At 43.2% G+C, this 22,626-nt stretch overlaps 1 protein-coding gene across 3 annotated transcripts in view; it reads left to right on the plus strand.

Annotated features, from left to right (window-relative positions):
• The window catches only part of RARG (retinoic acid receptor gamma), a 378,215-nt gene that overhangs the window by 316,957 nt on the left and 38,632 nt on the right, over positions 1 to 22,626 (plus strand). For all 3 annotated transcript variants that reach the window (XM_086965476.1, XM_086965487.1, XM_086965498.1), the window contains 3 exons: positions 5,553 to 5,701; positions 6,122 to 6,263; positions 21,663 to 21,823. In XM_086965476.1, coding sequence (XP_086821602.1) covers positions 5,553 to 5,701; positions 6,122 to 6,263; positions 21,663 to 21,823 — 452 coding nt within the window. The remainder of the gene's footprint in view (positions 1 to 5,552; positions 5,702 to 6,121; positions 6,264 to 21,662; positions 21,824 to 22,626) is intronic.

Consider the following 22,626-nt stretch of genomic DNA (forward strand, 5'->3'; position numbering starts at 1 on the left):
ACACACCGTGCCGGACACCTGCTAGATCCTATTTTCTCTAATCTCAACAATATTGTGACGCATTCTGCCCAGCCTTTGCCCTGGTCCGATCACTATTTGTTTAAATTTACTCTTCAGGTTGATCTATCAAATAAAGACAACACACCCTTACCCACTCAGTTTATAAGAAAGTGGAAACAACTTGACATTGATAGTCTTAACGCCCTCCTGGAAGAACATCGTCCTTGCACTAAGACTACTGTCCAACAGCTTTCCTCTACAGTACAAAATTGGCTTCTTGCAGCCATTGATTCCACCCTGCCTAAAACAAAGCTAAAACAAAAACCCACCGCTCTACTGCACCCTGGTTCAAAGATATTTTACAAAACGAAAAAACTAGATGTAAAAATTTGGAACGTCAATGGAGGAGGAGTTACTCACCTGCAGACAAGGAAAAATATAAAATTCAGTTAATAACATACCTAAAGCAGTGTAGCAAAGCCAAAGCAGAATTCATCTGCACTAAAATCACAAATGCCTTAGACCACTCTAAAACATTTTTCAAGTTAGTAAAAGAGCTGGCTGGCTGGCTCCAATACGTCTCAACTTCCACCTGAACTTAACAAAACACAATGTGACCAGTTAGCCACCTTCTTTATCAACAAAGTTGATAAAATTCACCAAGATATTAACCAAGCTTCTAATAAACCTAATTCAGCCTCTGAAGCTACCTCCAACTGTGCATCACCTATTCCAGGTAATGCCATAGGTACTCCTGATTGCCCTACTCTGGCTGATGCATCTTCTGCCACACTTGATAGTTGGCCCTTGCTGAATCCTGATATGGTTCAAAGGCTGCTAAAAACTATTAAATCTGGCTCACCTAAAGACCCATTGCCATGCTCAGTTTTAAAGCAACTTAACAGCAACGTTTTAGCTACTATTACTGATCTTCTCAATGCTTCGTTACTGGAACAATCTGTACCCAGTGAATGGAAGCATGCAATGATTCATCCGCTTTTGAAGAAAGCTGGCACAGACCCCAATTTGCCAGCTAACTTCCGCCCAATATCCTTGCTGCCCACCTTTGCAAAAATATTAGAGAAGCATGTACATCGTTGCCTTACTGATTTGATCACCATTCATGACCTGTTACCGTCCCACCAGTCGGGATTCCGTGCAGGTTTTTCCACAGAGACTACCTTGCTGGGGGTAACCGAAAATATCCGTCGTATGGTGGACAAGGGCGAAACCGTGGCACTTGTGCTACTCGACCTCAGCGCAGCATTCGACACCGTGTCGCATGCGGTCCTCGCCCAGACACTCCACTCCCTGGGCATCCGTGGGGCTGCTCTCAACTGGATCAGATCATTATTGGAAAACCGCACGTTCCAGGTATTCTCACAAACTGCCTGCTCTGATAACATGACATTTAAACACGGAGTACCACAGGGCTCCATTCTTAGCACGTTGCTTTTCAACGTGTATATGAGTCCCCTGGCCAAGATAGTGGAGGATACAGGGCTTTTAATGTTTTCTTACGCTGATGACTCTCAGCTGCTTTTTTCTTTATCAGCTGTAGACTCTGACAATTCTTCTTCCTTACAACTCGGACTTAGTAAAATCGCTGAATGGATGCAAAAAAACTTCCTAAAACTAAACGGCGAAAAAACCGAGTTAATCGTGTTGGGCAAAAATAAAGAACTCTGGGGACCCCAACACTGGCCAACTGAAATGGGCACCCCCCCTATCCCTGTCACTCATGCTCGCAACCTGGGCGTCATTATTGACGACTCACTCAGTCTACACCAGCAAGCGGTAAAGACTTCGGCCACCTGCTTCGCCATATTGAAATGGCTAAAAAAGATCTGTTGGATGCTGCCTGAAAACACCAAGAAAACAGTAGTCAACGCCCTAATAACATCCAGGCTAGATTATGGCAACGTTCTGTCCCTGGGGGCGAATAAAGCTACTGCCCGCAGGTTACAGTCAGTACAAAATGCAGCAGCCAGACTACTCTGGAAAATTCCCATCTCTACTCCAACCACTAAATATATCAGGAAGTTACACTGGCTAAAAATTGAAAATCGAGTCAAATTTAAATCCCTATGCTTTATGCACAGGATTTCCACTAATACCGCTCCAAAATACCTGCAAAACCTGGTGCGCCCCTATCGTCCTTCCAGATCTCTTCGGTCTTCCACTGCAAATCATTTTGAAATTCCAAAGATCAAGCTGTCACGTATGGGTGGCAAGTCCTTTTCACTCCTAGGACCTACACTTTGGAATTCAATGCCACATACATTGCGGTCTGAGCCCAGTTACATCAAATTCAGAAAAGCCTTAAAAACATGGCTATTTAACATTTAGTTTTCTGTAACCGCATTGACATTGGGATCTGCTGCGCCGGGAAACCCTTTGTTGGGTAGCTGTGCGCCATACAAATGTAAACAAATAAAATAAATAACTGAACTCCAATTTTTGAGAATGCCTTGCTTTCAAGGTGCTCTAAAAAAAGATTTTGAACTATATTTTGACATTTCTCATTTAAAGCATTTGTAATGCCTACATCCTCAGTATTCACTAGATGTTTCAAACTGCTGAGATGTCCTAAGTGTGCTGCAATATTAGTCTTTAATTCGAATTTTTTTATGACGTCTTCAGACTCTTAAATTATATATTGGTCTTCTCCTTGAGTATTTACATTTCTATTTTACAGTTATCAGAGCTTTGGCTGTACCAGAAACTTTTTTGTATCTGAGCTTACTAATTCGCTGGTCAAAACTCAGTCATATGTAAGGCTCTTACTGTGCATCACTGACTTAACCCACTGAGTCAATATTTGTATATGGTTCAGGAAGTCTGATGCCTTAAGGTCACTTGCCTGCCATGTCCAGATTTTAAATCTCCATTAATAAATATCAGTATAGTTAGAGAACTGAACTATCTATAAACTCTTAAAAAAATAAATGTGTCCCAGGGGTGTCTTAAATGTCACTATCCCCCACATAGTTTGTTTTGAGGTGATGTGATAAAAGTTTACTTCTGAATGGGTTTCGGACCATGCCCACCTCCCAAGAGAACTGAGGAAATATTGACCCACTTGCTCCCATACTTTGAAGAGCTAGACAGAACTTGGTCTTGCCCGTGCCAGTGTTTCTGGGATTCGTTTGTAGTTGCATTAGGCTTGCAACACTTTCACCTATGAACAAGCTAGGAGATGTTTTGTGTGAAAATATTGGCCTTCTTTTCTACTGTAAGAGCTGCATGAAGGACTAGAACCAGACTCTTAGAGTAGCCAGTGACCAGGCTAGAACCACCTGCACACTCGACCCTTTGCGGCTAAGGACTCCTCCAGAGACCAGAACAAGCCATGATGAGGGAGTAGTTGTTTAGAAGAAAGTCTGACAAAGTGCAGGGAGCTGATGTGGCTCGCGAGTTTACTCGGCACCAGTGATCAACTTTTTCTGTCTCTAGTTTTATATCGTAAATGTATATGAACATCTAGGAGCTGAACTGCGCAAAACCAGTGATCAATCTCGGCTGCCATGTTCGAAAATTAAGTGATCCACGGCATATTTTTTATTCCACCAAGCTTATTTCTTTATCACCACATATGAGAGCACCTTCATATAAGCAAGTTCAGGATGTACTCTGTTAAAAAACACTGTTCTTTATTCGATAAACTGCATAATTGATCCATTTTTTTATAATGTTTTTCTGATTTTAGGGGATACATGATGACTGAATAATCTCTTACTTTACTAATGCCATTGTTTCTGGGGAAGGAGAGGAATGGGCGGAAATGTTTCCAATTTCATGTTTAAAAACGATCACATTTATTAAACCATTCTCAATGCAGCGATATAATCTAATGTACAACGGTAAAACGCTTCTGCATGCTAAATAAATATAGTTTTTTGAGAAGTTCCCTTATACCTTTTTAGATAATATTTGTTGCAAGGTTTACTTGCAAAACATTTGCAGGGCTCGGCTCATGCACAGGCTCTTAGAGGCGGACTCTGGGCTCTGCTCAGGTTGTCGGCTCGCCCTTTTCGACCTAAAGACTGAGATGCCCATGGTCAACTGTAAGGATATCTGGGGACTTCTGAACCTCCTAACAAACCCGGTCTGTTGAGTCTCTGGTTCAAGGTCTGGAGCAGTTGGTGGATCTACAGAGACTTTTCTTGGCATTGAAACGTGTGTTCCTATGTTTCCGGATCGTTCCGACTCGTGTCTTGGGCACTGCCTGTCCGTTCTTGAGCGATCTTTCATTTTAGCTTTCTGCTAGGGCTCTTCTTGGCCTCCTGGGTTCCTAAGACCTAAAAACCACCTGGATATAGGAAAATAAACTTCAACAAGCCTGTTACAAGACAGCGGGCAAGTAAAGAGGGTCTGCTACCACAAACCTAAGTAGTCGCAAACAAGGGCATTCAAACAAGCCGGCTACACTACAACTAACCACTTTGGAATTATTGGCACCTAAAATCTATCCGGCAGTTCACAACCATAAGCCATGGATGGACTTTAGTTAGAAATGTACAGGGTCTCTGTCTTTTGCCAGTTCACGTTAAGCTGCTTTTGCTGAACTTTTATTCTCAAAATTCCTGCGCTGTAGGTAAACATGCTGAGTTATCTTAAACTCTATAAGACTGTTGTGCAAGAGTGAGCTTGCATCTGAATATGCTATGTGTCCCTTCGTTCAGTGTCTGTTTAGTAGCAACCTGCCTGAAGAACTAAGCTCTCATGAGGATCCTAAAAGAAATGCCAGAGGATATTATTGCAGCATTTAAAATCCAGGTCTTAACTATATTAATTTTTTTGTGTGTAGAAGCGTTTTAGGCTGTATCTCAGAAACGGATTGTGCTTGTTTCGTCTGGTTTTTATTGAGGTGTAATATTTTTTGTGTTCAATACACACCAGATATTAATCTTTATTAAGGTAGTTCTCTGTTAAATGGTATCTCCTATCAATTCTCACACCACCTCTAAATAGGCAGTGACTGCTTTACCACATCTACAATTAAAAACACTAATGGAATCTTGGTTAATGCTGCAACCAATAGCATCCAGGGACATGGAGGAGGAAAGACTGCATTCAACATGGTTGGTGTCCGCACTCCCCTCAGCCCTAGGAAATTGATAAACCCATGAGAACCAGACGGACCTACATGTTGGGCCTGCTGTACCTTCTTTGTAGACTTCTGTGTTCTTCGAGACGTCATTGCAAGCCGTGCCTTTGGTGAGGTCACTGCAGGCGCTTCCTGTGATGAGCGCTTGGGCGAGGCACATCATGCTCCAGCACAGCTTGGCTGAATGTTCAGAGTTGACTCATCTGTTCATTCAGGACCTCAATGTGACATTTTCAAAATGGATAAACCTTGTAAACCAGTTTATTGTCCAAACGCACCCCATGTCTTGTGCTCTGCGGATCTGATCCAGAAGTGTGCCACAGGCTTGGGTGGGATTGCCTCATGGACTTGAAGTACCCCGTGTCTGGGCATGTGAATTACTCTGTCGGAAAAGGGGGCAATGCCAAGCCTAGCTAAAACGAGCTTCTCTTTTCCTTCACAGCTGTGGAAACCCAGAGCACAAGTTCAGAGGAGATGGTCCCGAGTTCGCCGTCGCCTCCACCTCCACCCAGGGTTTACAAGCCCTGCTTCGTGTGTAATGACAAGTCGTCTGGCTATCACTACGGAGTAAGCTCGTGTGAAGGCTGCAAGGTAAGCGAGGAGCTTTCTTTCACGTTCTTTGGTGCTAGTCTAGTTGCATGGCCTCTCCTTAGATCTGTCGCACTTTCACACTATGTATTTTAAATGCGCACTCCTCTCGTGCTCTACACTGTCGCACTGCGCAAAGTGGGAATCATCCCCGCCAATCTGTTCCATTAATCCAGGTATTCAAATGTAAACTCATGTCCATGACCTTTTTGTTATCCAATGTTACTTTCATTCACTGTTTATCTTCATCAAAGCGGAGACAGTGTTATTAAATCTGCAATCTTTATTAAATTCTTCCAATACCAACTGCACTTTCACACTGGGCATTTCTCCTACTTGGTCGGTCCCGGAACGTCACAACTCCCGAGACATGTAAACCGCATTCTCATTCGCTCTCTCTCTCTTCCCTGCCACAAACTCCAGGGTTTCTTCAGAAGAAGCATACAAAAGAACATGGTGTACACTTGCCACAGGGACAAGAACTGTCAGATCAACAAGGTGACGCGGAACCGCTGTCAGTACTGCCGACTGCAGAAATGTTTTGAGGTCGGCATGTCTAAGGAGGGTGAGTTTCTTTTTCAGCACTATTTCTTGGAGTCCTGAAAGGGGAATGAGCACCGACTACATGTTTTATTATTGTACTTTGTATTACTGGATATTACTATGGGAGAGTCATGTGATAGCATGTCATTGACTTCCTCACAAAAGTTAGCCCTCTTTAGCAAGATCTCCCAGGGCTTTCTGTCCTTTTATCTGTCCACACTTCTGCATGCTGTTAATATGTTCCTTTTTACCCGTGATCTCATCCTCTCCATTCATTCGTCCGAATTCTAACTCTGTAACTGGCTTTCTTTCACCTTCCATTCCATGTTTTACTCTTCCTCTTTATGTTACTGTGTCTTCCCCTAATTTCCCCGCAATACCACCTCTGCGCTTTATCCCCTTTCTCTGCGTCTTGTTTTTCTATCTCATCTCTCCTACCATGACCCATTCCATGTGGGCTTCCTCCCCATCCACACCCTTTCGGTTTGCCAACTTAGTCCACCGGTTTGTTTTTGGTCCGACAGTCTTGTCCGTCACCAGTTCCATTTTCAGCCTGGTCTGGCAAGCAAAATATTGTCAAGTCAGCAATATTTTCAAGACGTAAAGTTTGTTATGAATGTGCTAAGAGCATTTTGGCTTCTTTCTCTTTGTTCCAGACTCAATTATTTGAAACCCTATCAAGTTAAAAAGACACTTCAACTCAATGCTGTTCTGTAGAGTCGGCGTTGAGGATTCTTGGATATTTTCCAAGAATGCTCAGCAGAGCGAGGATGATTAGTCTGAGGAGGCTCTTTTGAGAGTTGTCTGTGTTCATTGTTGGCTGTAAACGGGGTATGCCTAATATGTCACAGACAGCTTTGGATTCTGGAAAAGATCCTTGTTCATTCATTAGCTGTCCTTTAACATGTCTACCGACGTTGGCATGTCTGAGAAGGTATCATATCTTAGCATCTCTAGCTTTATCGCTTCTGCCACTAAGCCATACTGGTGCATGGAACATGGTGAGTGGTGAAGATGACCTATTGGCTACTCCATTTAGGGCATATTCACTCTTGGTACATGCTTTCAGGGAACCGTATTGGTTGAGCTTTTGACAACTCTGAAGGAAGAATCTGATATGGATCCTCTTATACTAGCGTATAATCGAACATGATAAATCACTTCCATTGCCATGGGTCACTTTTTAGGATGAACGTTTGCTTCCTCTGTTACCACGGAATGATTGCCTAGCAGAAGCCGGGTTTTAGATTAGGCAACCTCTCTATTCTTGTACATTTTGTATTTGGGTATTGGAATACTGTCATTACTAAATAGTACTGGAAACTACAGGGCCTACAGTAAAAGTGAGACCAAAGACACATGAGCCCCTGCTACCTTCCAGAGACTCTCCTGATCAAATAGCTGCCATCTACTGGTATGATATATCCAGGGGCCTGAAGCTGAGGGGATTGAAGGGTGGATCATGATTGAAGAATGAGCGCTTCGCCTAGGAGCACAAACCTTATTTCTACAAAAGACTTGTATTAAAACATTACCTTTGCATCCAAACCTTTCAAACGTATGGGAAGATTATCAAGCTTCTAAACTTTGAGCTGGCCACGGCTGCAGCTATGCTGGATTAGGCATGTGTCCTGCAATATAGCTTGACTGAGGTCAGCCATAGAACTGGTATCCAAGCAGTAGTATTTGGAGAGGGTTGTAATGTGAGTGGATGGCTACCTTGGGGAGTACACTGATCAAGGGTACACATCATGGTTGGAAACCAAACGATCATGGCTTGTTTGCGTGACCTTCTGGGAGTGAAGGCTGCGCGTGAAATGGCCTTTGGAAATGCAAGAGACAATTCAGTGGGCTATTGAAGATGACCTGTTGTGAGCAACCCTATATAAATTACAAACCGCCTGAGTTTTCCTGGTGTCCATTCTCCTACCATCAGGAACTTCTCTCCGACCTCTGTTATGATGCATCTCCTCGCCCCTAATTGAAGTGAGAGTATCTAGAAGAACAATAAGCACTTGTAAGTGCTAGAAAAAGATCATGAAACCCTGGGACGTGTAGACCATGACATTAAAAAATGTTCAGGTGTCTTTACAATTCATGTTCTTAAAATAAAAAGTGGACTAATATATTTTCATTTTAAGCGATTGCTTGAAATACCTGGTGCACGCAACTCACTTAAAAAGCTAAATCCATAAAGCTAGCGCGCAGGTGACAAAAGTTCAAGCACAAAACCTAAAATGTATAAAGCGTGAAAAATGTAAGGCACGCAAGTCTTGCTGATTCACTCCCACATGTCACGAAATTGAGTTTCATATCTTCCAGAAGATCTCAGTGCTCGATGAAGAAAGTATTCAGTTGATGCATCTGTAGGCAAACCTGTACAATGCCATGCGATCAGTGTATTTACATTTCTGAGCAAGCTGCACAAAGTTTACCATCGGATTGTTATTCCGACGAGCAATAAATGATCATATGTGACAGCAGTCAATATTTGAATCACAGTACAGGAGGAAACCTACTCATTCCATTTGAGTATCCTTAGCAGCAGAGATCTAGGACCTTCGAGGTGCGAAAGAAATCTGGATTAGAGAAGTGGCTACTAGGTTCTTGGATCAGAACTATTGTAGAGCCACTCTGCACCGAGTCTCCTGAAGGAGCTTAAGGAATTCTGTAGTGAGCGACAGGAAATAACAAGTGTATGTTCAACGCCTTTCAGGATCATTTGGTTGCAGGATTTTCTAGAGTAAAGCACTATGCTGATTATTTAGGGAATATTTGAAATAAAATGCCAAGGAGAAAAACCTTTCTTTCTGTAACTCTACCCTTCCAACGAACAGAAATGGTAGTCTTCTGCTGAATGTGGGGAGTGAAGAGCAGCAGCACAGGGGCTCTGAGCATTGTATTCAAAACACAGGACTGGGCCATGGCATCTTTTATTGTGGGGAATGCTTGGTTATGAAAACTAGCCGAGAACCCATCAACTTCTAGACTTCCTGGTACCCAGTAGGAGGGCCTTTAGGAGAGACTCATAAGTGCTGTGGGAATAATCGCCATACGTTACCCAGTTGGAGCCTAGCCACGCTGTCGTATGTATGTGCCTGCCAGATACCATCTTGATTTCAGACCTGAAGTGAAAAATGTACATGGTTTGAAATCCGGACTGTGGTTTTGCATGGTCGGGGGATCCTTTGCCGAGGCAGTTGCTGTGCCAGGGTCATTTTGTGTTGTGGGTCTGTGAACGTGAACAGATGCCTTCCCCACCACCCGGGCCACTACTCCAAGCTCGAAGTGCATCTTTTGATTTGAAGGTTGTGCTTTGGAGGAGCTACAGCATGATCGTACAGTGTGAAGAGGGCAGCAGTATAAATGCTGGCTTCTATGCTCTGGTAAGAAGGACTGAAGTAGGATATATGTGGTCTAACCACTGACACGATGCAGTATTCTAATTGGGACCGTCACTTTGGTATGAGGAACTGCATGATGGTATAAGACCTGGGCCTTGCCCAATGTTCTGGTATGAAGTGGTTCGGTAGAAGAGCTGGGCTCCATCCTCTGACTCCGATGGATTGCTGTAGGGTCGAAGGGCCTACGCACTAGGAAGAGGTATTTTTGGTATAAGATTTGTTTTTATTATCTGTGTACATTTTTTAGTAGTTATTACAATGTTTAGTTCTAATTTTGCATTTTTAGTTCCATAGTGGGATGTGGGTTTATAGGGGAATAGGGTGGGGAGTTATTTAATGGACTCAAATTGTAAAGCGCTCTGATATCCTTCGGGATCAAGTTCGCGCTATATAAAACATGGGTCTACGCCGGTCATAGAGCAGGGCTGTATCTGCCGGTGTGATGAAGGCTGCCGAATAAGAGCTGCGTTCCGTCCTCCTGAATACGTTCTGCCAGACGGCTAAGTTCCACCATCATGATTCAAAATAAAGACTGAGGCCTACGCTCCGTAACCGAGCATGGGTTCGCTCGTCTACAGCCACCCCTTAATAGCCAAGTGCTGTAGGAAGTGTGCCCCATCTTCGAGGCGCTGTAAAGAGCTGTATCGGTCTTCCGGTATGAAGGGCCTACAAACTTAGGTCTTGGCACTCTTGGTAAGAACGTTGCAGTGTAAGGGCTGCCGTGTAGCGGCCGCTGTAGGAGAGAAGAGTCCTTTCCCATGCTAGAAGGGGGGTTCGCAGGGCCCTGTCCTTCGCTAGGCAGGGGCTGCGGTAAGGGGGCCGGGCCCTGTCTTCGGGTGAGCCGGGCCTGCAGCGGGACAGCATGGCCGCTGTTCCCTGGTATGAACGGATCGCTGTGGAACAGCAGGGCCCTGGCACACAGGCCTGCGTCGGCTCCCAGCTCAGTCTATAAGTGGATTTCCTGCAGCTCGGGTATCCTGTTGCCAGATCTCTCTCGCACTTTATCCTGGGGTGAACAGGAAGTGCACGAGGGAAACGTGTGAGCAAAGGCAGGGAGGGGAACTCGCCGGCGAGAGGGAGAGAGGCTTCTGCGGAGCAGCAAAGTGAAGACGGAGCAGGGGGAAGAGTGCGAAGCCGCATGCTTCTGTGTGAAAGTGGGAAGGATGGCTTTAGGATGAGCTCGGGTGCGTAAACGAACAACCGCGTTCCTGGAGACTGGGAGAACAACAAGGGGGCCGCGACTTAGAAAGGCAGGGGAAAGATGTGGGAGGGAGAGGAGCAAAAGCAAGGCCCGAGGATAGCCGGCTAACCACGTAAATAAATACTGGGCCTCTGGTTGTAATGAGTGGCTGAGAGGACCAAAAGAAAGGCTCGAAGATAACCACGCAGCCTAAAGAATATACCACGCCTGGGAGAAGTAAGATTAAAAAGAGAGGAAGACATTTAAAAGGGAATGGAAGGAAGAAAGTTGGACAGGCGGGAGACCTGGCAGGAAAACTGAGGGAGTCCAAATGTGGCAAGATGGCCCTCCTCCCCGGAGGATGTGACGATACGAGTTTCGTATTTTCTCTTGAGCCGCACCAGAAGCCGAGCCGGTGTCTGGCCAAGAAGAAGCATATGGAAATAGAGCCGGTGTCATTTCTGTTCATGAACTGTACCAGTCTATATATGCAACAGAGTCCCACTCACGGCCGCTTGGCTGGGATCCTCCCCGCCTGGCCCGGCAGCAGCCCCTCCCTCCACAGCCCGTGCACTGCACCGTGCCCCATCAATCTCTGCGCCGTCCCTGCCACCTGTGGGCACGGGGTCGGAGGTGAGCCAGTGGGGTCAGGGGTCCGATTCGAAGTACTTTGTAATGTTCTCTTCCATCAGGTGTGGCAGAAGCCCTCCGCCGCCTCCTTGGACATGCCAAGAAAACTTCTCCCGATTCGACTTTGTGAGGCATTGTTTTTAGTATCCAGTTTGGAAGGAGACCGTACTCTGAGACGTTGTGGGTCACGACGCCGCCAGTGTATTCCGTAGTATGGAATTCTATAGCTAGTGTGTGGGAGATCTAGGGGCTTCTGTACGTGCAGGGAAACCTTGCGTGAAGTGCCCGCAGCACTTCAGCAGAAGGAGGGAAACTCAGGAGCTGCTGTTCAATGTTAAAAGAAACAGACCCCCACCACCCCCTCACTCCAACCCCCCTCACCCCCGATTGTTTCATTACCATCATATTGGCATTATTTGTTCCTCTCAGAATGAACTGAGGGGGGGGGGGTGCTTGCTGTTATAGACTATATTATTGTCTGCATTTGAGCGCCTAACTTTTTCGTTTACATTTTCTTTAAAAATGGATGTTAGTTTGACCATCAGTTAAGTATGATATAAAAAATGCCTAAAAGATAACCAGCACATCTAAGTGTCAATGCCTTTATTTTATTTATTGAAAATAGAGGCCCTTTTGGGATTAGGTGCGATGGGTCTGCACTGGGGCGGAAGAATTCCAAATTCATGAACCAGAATCCCGATAGATATAAGGCTATGGTCAATTGTATTTATGTGGTTTATTGATGGAGGGGTGCACTCCTAATTTTCCTCCAAATCTCGTTTATTTGGGGTGCTTCAACCTACAAGGTTTGTCAGTCCCTGATAATAATGAAACTGGTTATGACCAGCAGCATGGCTTGAATTGGTTGTGCACTGTTCACTTGGTGTACTAACACCACACTTTTTAAGTAGTACAATTATTTCAGTATTATCAGTATTTATTTTCTATTGTTTTTCATTATATATCTGATATGTTCATGAAATAATTACACAATTATACATCATTGTGCAGTGTTTATACAGCTCGTAATCATTTATACTTCTGAACAATACAATCATGTGTACTCAATCATCAGATGTTCAAAACATTGCCCAATGCATTTCAGACCTACCGTGAGTTCCTTCGTCAGGGGCTCATCTGTAAGCAAAACATAAAAGAAATACAATCATTGACCCAATTCGGCTCATAAGACACTAGCAGTATCCTAAATAATTCATTTAAATGTACCCTACCTTGCGATGTGTGTAGATTGCTCCTACGTATATGTTATAATCTGAAAGTCAGAAAAGCTAATGGTCAGACTGTCATGTTTAGTCATTGTATACCCAAATACTGAGTATTCAACCGCATAGAGATTTATGTTTTTCTTATTTTCTAGTCTTTTTAGATTAAACAGCACATGTTTGTAAAAGGTAAGAACGGCATTGTGAGAATGGCTGACTCATACCATAGTGATTATTGAGGGTGTAACAAAATCATGGTTTTTAATTTATTTGCAGATTGAGCATCTTTGTTTCAATAGCGACTGTGTAAGCTCTTCAATTTCATAGGCGGTTGAATACTCAGTATTTGGGTATACAATGACTAAACATGACAGTCTGATCATTAGCTTTTCTGACTTTCAGATTATAACATATACGTAGGAGCAATCTACACACATCGCAAGGTAGGGTACATTTAAATGAATTATTTAGGATACTCCTTATGAGCCGAATTGGGTCAAGGATTTTATTTCTTTTATGTTTTGCTTACAGATGAGCCCCTGACGAAGGAACTCACGATAGTTCCGAAATGCATTGGGCAATGTTTTGAACATCTGATGATTGAGTACACAGGATTGTATTGTTCAGAAAATGTATAAATGATTACGAGCTGTATAAACACTGCACAATGATGTATAATTGTGTAATTATTTCATGAACATATCAGATATATAATGAAAAACAATAGAAATAAATACTGATAATACTGAAATAATTGTATTTCTTGAAAGTGTGGTGTTAGTACACCAAGTGAACAGTGCACAACCAATTCAAGCCATGCTGCTGGTCCTAACCAATTGTATTTATTTGACACATTTTATATTGCACAAATCTACCTGTGTCGGTGTGCGTTACTTAAGGAGGAACCATTGGTAGGTATCTGGATTGATACCATTGCAGGGACCAGAATCTCTCCGAAATAATATGGGAGACTAGGAACAACCCACTAGCACTTGCATTAAATTCAGTATCCAATGAAGAGCTGAAATATCCAGGTCGAGTGGATACTTGGTTAGAATGAAGAAGTTAAGGTAATGGGGGTTACATAATTATTTAGTTGGGTTATAAAAGGAAAATGCTGTCTCATCCAAGAATAACTTGCAAAAATAAGAGATGGAAGAACAAGAATGTAAACATACTTTTCCTTGAATTAGCTAGAACAAGAGGCTTTGCTGGGATTGCCTAAAGTGGCATGTAGAGGAGGGTCAGACGACAGACACATTTTAGAAAGAATTTCTTTGTTGGAAATGGGACTCAAGTCTGTGGCGTTTTGAAGTGAATGTATATAGCACCCACGGCAGGCTTTAATCTCTTCTTTGAGCTAGATTATTGATTGCATTTTGGTTAGACGATGCACTGAGGCAGATGGTGGTCAAAATGACGTATGTCGCAGATGGGCGGTGGTGCTTGTAGACAATACCTTGATTGAGCTCCACACGTACCATTACAGAGTATAAAGTGATCCCATAGGTTCAGAGGTGAGAGCATTTTAAGGCCGAAATTGCAGTATGGTTCTGATTGACAGCGGTTCTCATTCATATGCATCTGGAAAAATAATTAATTTTAAAAAACATATTGGGTAGAGCGTTTTTAGTTTTATCCTGCATTCCATGAGGCTAAAATATGTTGCAAATGTCAAGGACGAGGATGTTGTGGGATATGCTAGACTAAGAAGGATCCCTGCCCTCTTCTGAAATTGGTCCCAGGAACTCCTAGAACATTCATATTATCCGAACATAGGGAGTACCAGTGCTGATGCTGTTCTGGTAGTTCTCGCAGTGAAGCCAGGCAGAACTTTGCATGGCACAGTTTCTTAAAGGTGTCTCGCATTTGCACAGGAAGCCCCTGAATATAAACAGTAGTATCCGCATTCTGTAGATTGTGTTCCGAACAGTTTCAGGCTACTAGGAAGTGTTCAAGAAAAAGCTCTACCCGAACCTCTCAAAACGGTGACAGACGTGAAGAGAAATAGTGCTTGTTTAACGTTTGTTTAGTGCTTCATACCACACCTGCCATTTCTAAATGCCATAACTAATGGAGATGTTACTATTCCCTAATTTATGATACTCCATTTAACTCAACCTTGAAAGGATGGAGGGTTCATTCCAAAACGTTGATGAAACAGTTGCACACAGACAGCAAAATCTATGAAAACGAGCTTTCTGAACAAGTTTTGGATAACGCCCTCATCATTGTGAAAGCCTCCTCCCTGGTCAGTCACGAAGTCCAGATAGCTGCCTCCTTTTTTTTATTTTTATTTTTTTATTGACAAATTGATAGGGTAAACATACAATTCAAATACAATAAAGAAACCTGAGGTTTACAAAGTAAATATAAGTAATTTCGATACAATAATTCATATTCGATTTGGTACGCAGACAAAACACAATTTTTTTTTAATTTTTTTTACAAAATAAAAAAAAGATAGCTGCCTTCTAATGCCAGCATGAGGGCTCTAAGGTGGTCACAAAGTCCACAAGAGTGCAGTGAGGGCAGTGAAAGGCATTTGAGTGCACAACTCCACAATCCTCATCTAACCACAAAGCAAGAGATTCGCTTCTGAGGATCGGACCAACTGGTTTTAATGTTCACTTTCCGCAAGCCTAAGCTTTTAAATTGTAAGTGGTTTTATAAAAAGGTGGCTCTCGATCGGTCACTTTAAAAGGGAAAGATTGTTTTGAAGAACACATAAGCCCAGTAGTCGGAATGACACCGCCACAACCCTTCCCTTTTAGACTGGGCCAGAAATTAAAACGTGGGCTCTGTACCAGGTAAACAACCAGTAGTGATTTGTGGAGAGGCGAATGGGCAGCACGGCTACCTAGTGTGTTGCTGCATGGAGGCGTAAGAGGCCTCTCCAATGGACTGACTCTCTAACCTCGGGCGCAGGTATCATTTCAGTCAGTGTGTCTAAAGCTGTAGAACTCGATAGACCCCCGATAACGGGAAGGTTTTAATGCCAGTGAGCGCAGAGGCAAAGAGCTCCTTTGGTGGGCCGTATGTGTAGAGCTGAAAGACCATCATCGCTGCTGCAAGTAGGGAAAATGACCACTCTCCGCTTATAGCCCTAACACTTACTGATCGCTTGCTTTGCATTGATTGAAATGAAGGGTTACCAGCACCCGATCCAGGGTTTACCACAAGGTCCTTATGTATCCGGCGATGTCTCAAACAGATGGACAAAAGGATGGATTCAAATATCCACATATGAATCTGTTCGAAAAAACGAGAGACAAGGCGGTTCGAGATCCTCCATTTGCCACGCAGTTTGGTTAGTGTGGAGGAACTGATGAGTGGTGTCCTGGCTCTGAAGCAGTTTTGCTACTTTCAGCATTGAAGCTTATGCATAGAAAAAAAGATTTCGAAGAGGAAAACAGTCCAAGGCAAGCAAGCTTGAGTATTTGACTCTGGCAACACACACGGTTTTAAAAACGGAGGTCTCCTAACTAGATACAATTAGACTAAAGCTTCTACGTCCCACCAGGTGAGCTACATTTTGTGGTAGGGGCGGGATGACTATGTTTAAGAATGAACCTGTCACAAATTATAACCTGGAGAACCTAAAAAGCCTGATTTTGTCACCTTCGGTTTTGCACAGCACACGAGCAAATGCATAAACCCAGAACTCCTTTTGGAAGTGCAGTGTCTTCTGGGAAATTGTATTGTTTCCCAAGAAGTCTGCAAAACTGGCTCTAGGGACTCTGTGCAGAAAGTGATGTGTAAGAATCGTCCAAGAGCATGAGATTTCTTTAGCTCCTGACTGCCCAATCCTAAAACCTGTTCTAAAAGAGGAATGGCTCCGAAGAATGGCATTCTTTTTTTTAATTTTAATTTTTTCCATTTTTTCCCGGATGCTTGAACTATTCAAGAAATTTAAGAGACTCGCCGTTCTCTTCCTTCAATGAATAAGTTATTGAGCCTGGCTTAAATAATCCTTTAAATGTGACCACAGTAAACTGCAGAACCTTTGCGTGGAGGCGAGTACCTTTTGCTAATCTGTGATTGTGGATGCTTCCAGGGGATGAGAAATGGCGAGCATGGGTCTGCTTTGGAGTTTGTACCTGTAGAGCTGCATTGGAACAGTTGGTATCAATCACACATGATTTGCTCTGGACTGGGGGCGTTTCTGGGGAATATTTTAGGGGATTTCCTCTGGGTCTTGACTCGTCTGACTTTGCGGCAATGGCAAATGTGAGCTAGTCTGCTTTTGGAAAGCGAAGCAGTGTGGTGCTGCGTTAACGAGGCGCCGCAGCGCCCTCTACCGACTGTAGCTGAGAATGTTCCGTAGGAGCACCACCCTGTTTAGTTGGGAGAGTCGACTGAATGCAGGAGAGAATGTTAGCTAGGCACGCGGCGAGTTGCAACCTTTCCAACACAAATCTCTGTTTTCTTACTATATGTATTCTGTAAATACTAATAAAAATATTTTTTTTTTTTAAAAACTGGCCCAAATCTAAAAAGGACACTAATCTGAGGATCACTCTTGATATGTCGTTTTACCTGGGCTGTTATTGGGCTTATACACCTCGGAAGGGTGATGGGCTTGCTTGCCCGGGATTCAAACTTTTGACCTGCACAGATCTCAGGAGTGAAAACGTAGCCTTTCTCTTTTAAATGCGCTTAATGTCACATGTCACTGATTTTACCGAGAAAGCTGCACAGATCTTTTCTAAGGAGGGCTGATTGGTCACAATGCATTAGCTCTTTTTTATTCCATAAGTAACGATCTCGTCAGTACCTTAGCACATGAGAACGTGGGCCACGGTGCTTTTTTTACAATATTTTTTTTATGTAGCCTTTTAAAAAAAAAAAAAATATATATATATATATATATATATATATATATATATATAATATACCAGTACAGAGTGCATACTCTGCGTATACGGTACCCGAGAGTACAGAATTCCAACGACCTGTCCAGTACTAGGATTGGTGCTAGGAGCTGTGTTTGGTATAGTGAGGTGGGGTCAGATATATCTGTAGGAAGTGATGTAACTATATTGTTTGGGGCAGGAGTGGTTCGAATGCCTATGAGAAGGGTTTTTTCTGTTTCTTGAGGGTAGACCACATCAGATTCATGGGCGCTGTAGGAGCTCTACCAGGCAGACTGTCGCCCAGCTATCTACCGTGTGGTGTTGTGTACTGGTGTTTTAAGTGAGTGCAGCCTCTGATGGGCATTTGTTGGAACAATGAAGCATCTAAGTGATGCCCCAGAATCTGAGGGAAGCCACGATTCCAGTGTTGCATTTCATAGCACCTGCAGCCCACCAAGGCTGGATTTTTGGAGGACCGAGAAAACTGGTGCCCAGGTCCGGAAAGCACCTTGAAACCACACACATTGTGCAAAAGTCTGTACAGATGAAGTTAACCAAACTTCGAGGTCCTACACCTAGATAAGGACGCAAAACTGCAGCAGCCTGTCCTGTGCCTTTACGTCCTTCACATTTGCCCTTTCAAGGGGTGCGGGCTTGGCGTATAACGAGAATCCCCTTGGGTACCCCTGGGCACCATTAGGCTTTGTGGATTCTTTATTCATTAGCGCAAGAAGATCTGTCCTACGGTAGCATAGCTGCTAAAATTTTTAAAACCAGTTTGCCCCCACTAATTTTTGAAAACTCATTACCACCTCGTCGCCAAATATATTTGAAAATCAGCTCAACCTTTCTGAAACGGGCGACAACCACTTTGAGTGTCCCCGGCTGCAGGGAGGACTCTTTTTTTCTATTGTGTGCAAGAAGAGACAGCTGTAGACTTTACCATAAGATTCCATTAAAATAGGTACAAGCTTCTTACCCCCGTGAGAGCTGCATTTCTAGACCCCTAACACATTTTTTGATCGGTTTTGTAATGATCAGTTTCATAAAGAAAAGAGGGGCACCATACAGCCACAGTTAACTGCCTAGACCGGTCAGAAAGCTCTTTCTCTTGTTCATCACAGGAAATCCGAATTGTGCCTTCTCCCCATACTTAAAACAGCCCCTGAACCCACCTGTTGATATGAAAATCTACAATGGGAGCCAAATCATACGGTCTCTAGTGCCAGGCTCCAGTATATTAAGTGATCTGAAGAGATCCTGCCCATGTAGAGTGCATTCGTGTAACTGCCCACAGTGGAGAAAGACAGCCAAAGGCAAGGCCACCTGATGTTTGTCTGTTGAGAATTCCCAAAGCAGAGCTTACTTTAGAAGGTTGGAAGGAATTTGGATACAGCTTGAGAGAGTAAATCCATAAACAAAAAACTAAATGTTTTGCTCGTGGTTAAACCTCAAATAAGATTGGATTGATAGTTACAGTATCGCCTTTTACAACTGCTACGTGCTTCAAACAACTAACAAGATATGGAAAAAAGCCTGGTTATATTATATGTTGATTATGGATGTTCAGGAATCCCGGTTTATCGCCGGGCTTTGGGGACCGAAGCTGGAGGAAACACCTGAAGTCCATCTCTTCTCAGCAAGTGTATTTAGACTACAGAGTTCCTCATGTTACCAAAGTAATAAGTAATGGTTTATCTTCCTCGTTTTTATAGATTAAAGTGAATTTTAATGAGGGGCACAGGTCAATATCCTATATCACCCTCCATTAGCCTATACAGTGAAAACCTGTAACCCATATTTGCAGTACAGGTGACAGATGCAATATTGCCTTTTTTGCCTCTTGACAGAAGCATATTTTGTTTAGGTAAAGGTGGGCAGTCACACTGTACTCAACTTGCCTGTACAACATAGTTTTTGTTTTCTCTACACCACTTCCCTGTGCTGCTAGTCTGGGCTGCACAGGGTTGATTGTTGATGTAAAGTCTTACAACTCTTGGCCTAAATTTAAAGTGGTACAAAAGGGGGTGGTGATGGACGGAGCATCTGAATCAATCAAACACTCACACCCAGTCAAAGGATCTGGGTTTAATCCAGCACCGTTCTTTAGCCCACTCTGCCACCCCAGTTCAGACATGGCTATATGCAAATCAGTCTGACCCTGTGCCTCATGGGAACATTCCAGCCCGAACTGCCAAGCCATGTCTTTCCTGGACCGGAAACAAGCTTCCGAGTACCGGTTTCTGGCATTCCAGCCGTCTTCAGCCCGGCTTGCTTGAATCCAGTGGCAAAGTGAGCAAATTTAAAGTGGAGCACATTCTATTAGAATTGTTGAGATCCGACAACTAGCCATATTCTGCCCATCCAATGAATCTATAACTGGTGTCAAATTTGCAATGTGATGCAAACTCTGAGCAAAGCCAAAGATCACCCCGCACAAGCCAACGGACGAAAGGACCCTTAACGTACTTAAAGTAACTTTTGAGTATTTTAAGCTCTCCATTAAAGGCATAAAGATGTTTTTGTGTGTGAAGGCATTCTACTTTCTTCTGTCTTCTACTTTGGTACCAATAACAAAACCTAAAACTGTGACCGATATTATGTTATGCAGCTTTGTAGAGCAGGATATCACGCAGGAGGGTATCCTGGTGCTGAGCAGGTGTGAGTCTAGGCAGCTAGTGGGACTACTCAAAAAGTCAGGTTTCCAGCTTTTTGTGGAATTTAAGAAGTGAAGAGAAGGCTCTTATGTGTAGCGGCAGGTCGGTCCATGCTTTCGCCGCGATATAGGAGAAGGCTTGCTGCCGAATCTGTGTTTTTTTTTCTCATATGTGTGGGAAGAGTGCAGGTAGGAGTCCGTACGAGCGGAGGCATCCAGAAGGCTTGTGAAAGCAAATGCAGCTAATGAGTTCTGCTGGGCCAGTGGTATGTAATGCTTTGAAAGTGTGGGTGAGGAGTTTGCATTGTGCTTGATTGTGTATGGGGAGCCAATGGAGCCTCACTTTCTAAGTGAAATTGAAAAAAATATTACACAGCATATAAGGTTTATGCATTCAAGCACTGTCCTTGTGTATTATTGGGAAAAAACCTTAAAATAATGAATCCATGGCCTGTTTTTCTTGAAACAAACGTTTTCGGATTGAATCCTTTTGGGCTGTTTTAGGGCAGCTGTTTAATAATAATGATAGGGCTGTTTGGGGGAAATCTCCACCTTACTTTCTCTATTTTTGGGCTTTGCATTTGCCACCAAGAAGCAAGTCTATAATGAGATGCATATGATCATTCAGTCTGCAACCGGGAGCTGGTATGTGCCTTTTGCTTTCCATGAAGATTCCGTATCTGTCACGAGCCCTGTCGGGCAGGCAACCAAACCATGGCAACCAATCGTGATGCAAGACTTTAAATTATATTTCGTAAGGTAATTTTCAGTCAAAATATGACTAACTTGGTTAACGGTGAGTACGCAAACCAGAGAAATTCAACCACTGATAAACAAACATACGTTTTTTTATTTAATGCTGAGAAAAAAATCAAAATGGCAAAAAATAACTCGAAAGCTGTTAAGGGCGCATTATTTTCAGAGACGGGAGAAGCTTTCTTTACAGTATAGTATGAAAACGGTCAAAATGTTTTGACACCATCCCTAATGCTCCTATTTTTTTAACGGAACAATCTTTCCATATACATTAAATACGCTAGTGTAAGTATTGGAGGTGCCCAGTGAGGAGTGGCATTAGTGATTTTTATTACTTTAGTTCTCAATCAGGTTACTTAATGGTGTTTAATACATTGATGGAAGGTTGCCTTGCTCCTACGTTGGCGCAACTTCAATACGGATGCGTTCGAAAAGTTAATAATCAGTGGTCAAAGAGCACTATCTGCTGCCCAGGGATGGAGGAGAGAGGCATGTTCGATGTCCTACCTTGGAGGCCATAACTTAAAGTCACTAAATTGAGATTGGGCCTTGTGTTTTAGTAGAAGGGAAGGTTTCAAGATGGTGATGAGCCAGAAATGCAAGTTTAGCTATGCTGATGAAGCTATAGATCTCTGTGGTTCTTTGTGGTTTTTTTTGCAGTGCAGCACGTACTTACTGTTTTTGTTTCTTGTTTGGTTCTGTTGTGGCTGCTGCAGCGGTGAGGAATGATCGAAACAAGAAGAAGAAGGAGATCAAGGAGGAGGTGGTGACCGATAGCTATGAGATGCCACCTGAAATGGAAGCACTGATTCAAAAGGTCAGCAAAGCACATCAGGAGACCTTCCCCTCCCTGTGCCAACTCGGCAAGTACACTACGGTAAGTAGCCTTGCACCCCACTGGAACTAATGATCGGTGCAGACTGGCTGTGTGGGTGGCGGGTGTAGGGGAAACTTCCTTTTGCATGGTCAGATCTAGTAGAAGTAGAAGTACTGTTTTGCAACATACCTGATGTTCTCCCCGGTGGTTGATGCCCTGATAGGTTATATTGTCATATACATTTAATAAACCATAAATAGTGAATAAGGTCTCATTTGCTCAATACTTTTTAGAAATTGTGAGGGAATGGACATATATCGGTCTCCTTTCTAAATCGTCTTGATATCTTTTAGTTTAAATGCTGCGTATACAATATGAAATAAAATTGTGTAAATACTGCGCAAGGACTGAACCCAAGCAGGGTTAGTAACTGAAGGGTGATCCTGGTCTTTAACGAGCTGTCCTGGCAGATTTCAGCAAATGTAGCACAAGTCCCGGTTTGATGATAGGGGCAACTGAAGTTGGAGGGAGGTATGTTTTTGTGTGTTCAAAGGCTGGACTAAGCAACAGCTTAGATCAGAAAATCTTTAAAGTAACCATCATGATACTGGGTATAAACGTTGGATGTAATTTATTCACTTAGGGCCTCGTTCTCTGTGTTTTATGTTGATGAGCGCTGTTATTTGAGTCATTCTGGCCCGCTCGGTGGATGTAAAATTGTAATCTTTCTATTTTTGTTAAATATTTCGGTTTTTGGTTTTCAAATTCTGATCACCCTAGGGGGGAAGAGGTGGTTGATAATATCAGAGAAGCCTTACTTTTGAATCTTCTGAGAGTCACTGTTGCATCACCTCAGAATTGCC

Source organism: Lissotriton vulgaris, chromosome 1_1, assembly GCF_964263255.1.
Source record: "Lissotriton vulgaris chromosome 1_1, aLisVul1.2, whole genome shotgun sequence".
Taxonomy (NCBI): Eukaryota; Metazoa; Chordata; class Amphibia; order Caudata; family Salamandridae; genus Lissotriton; species Lissotriton vulgaris.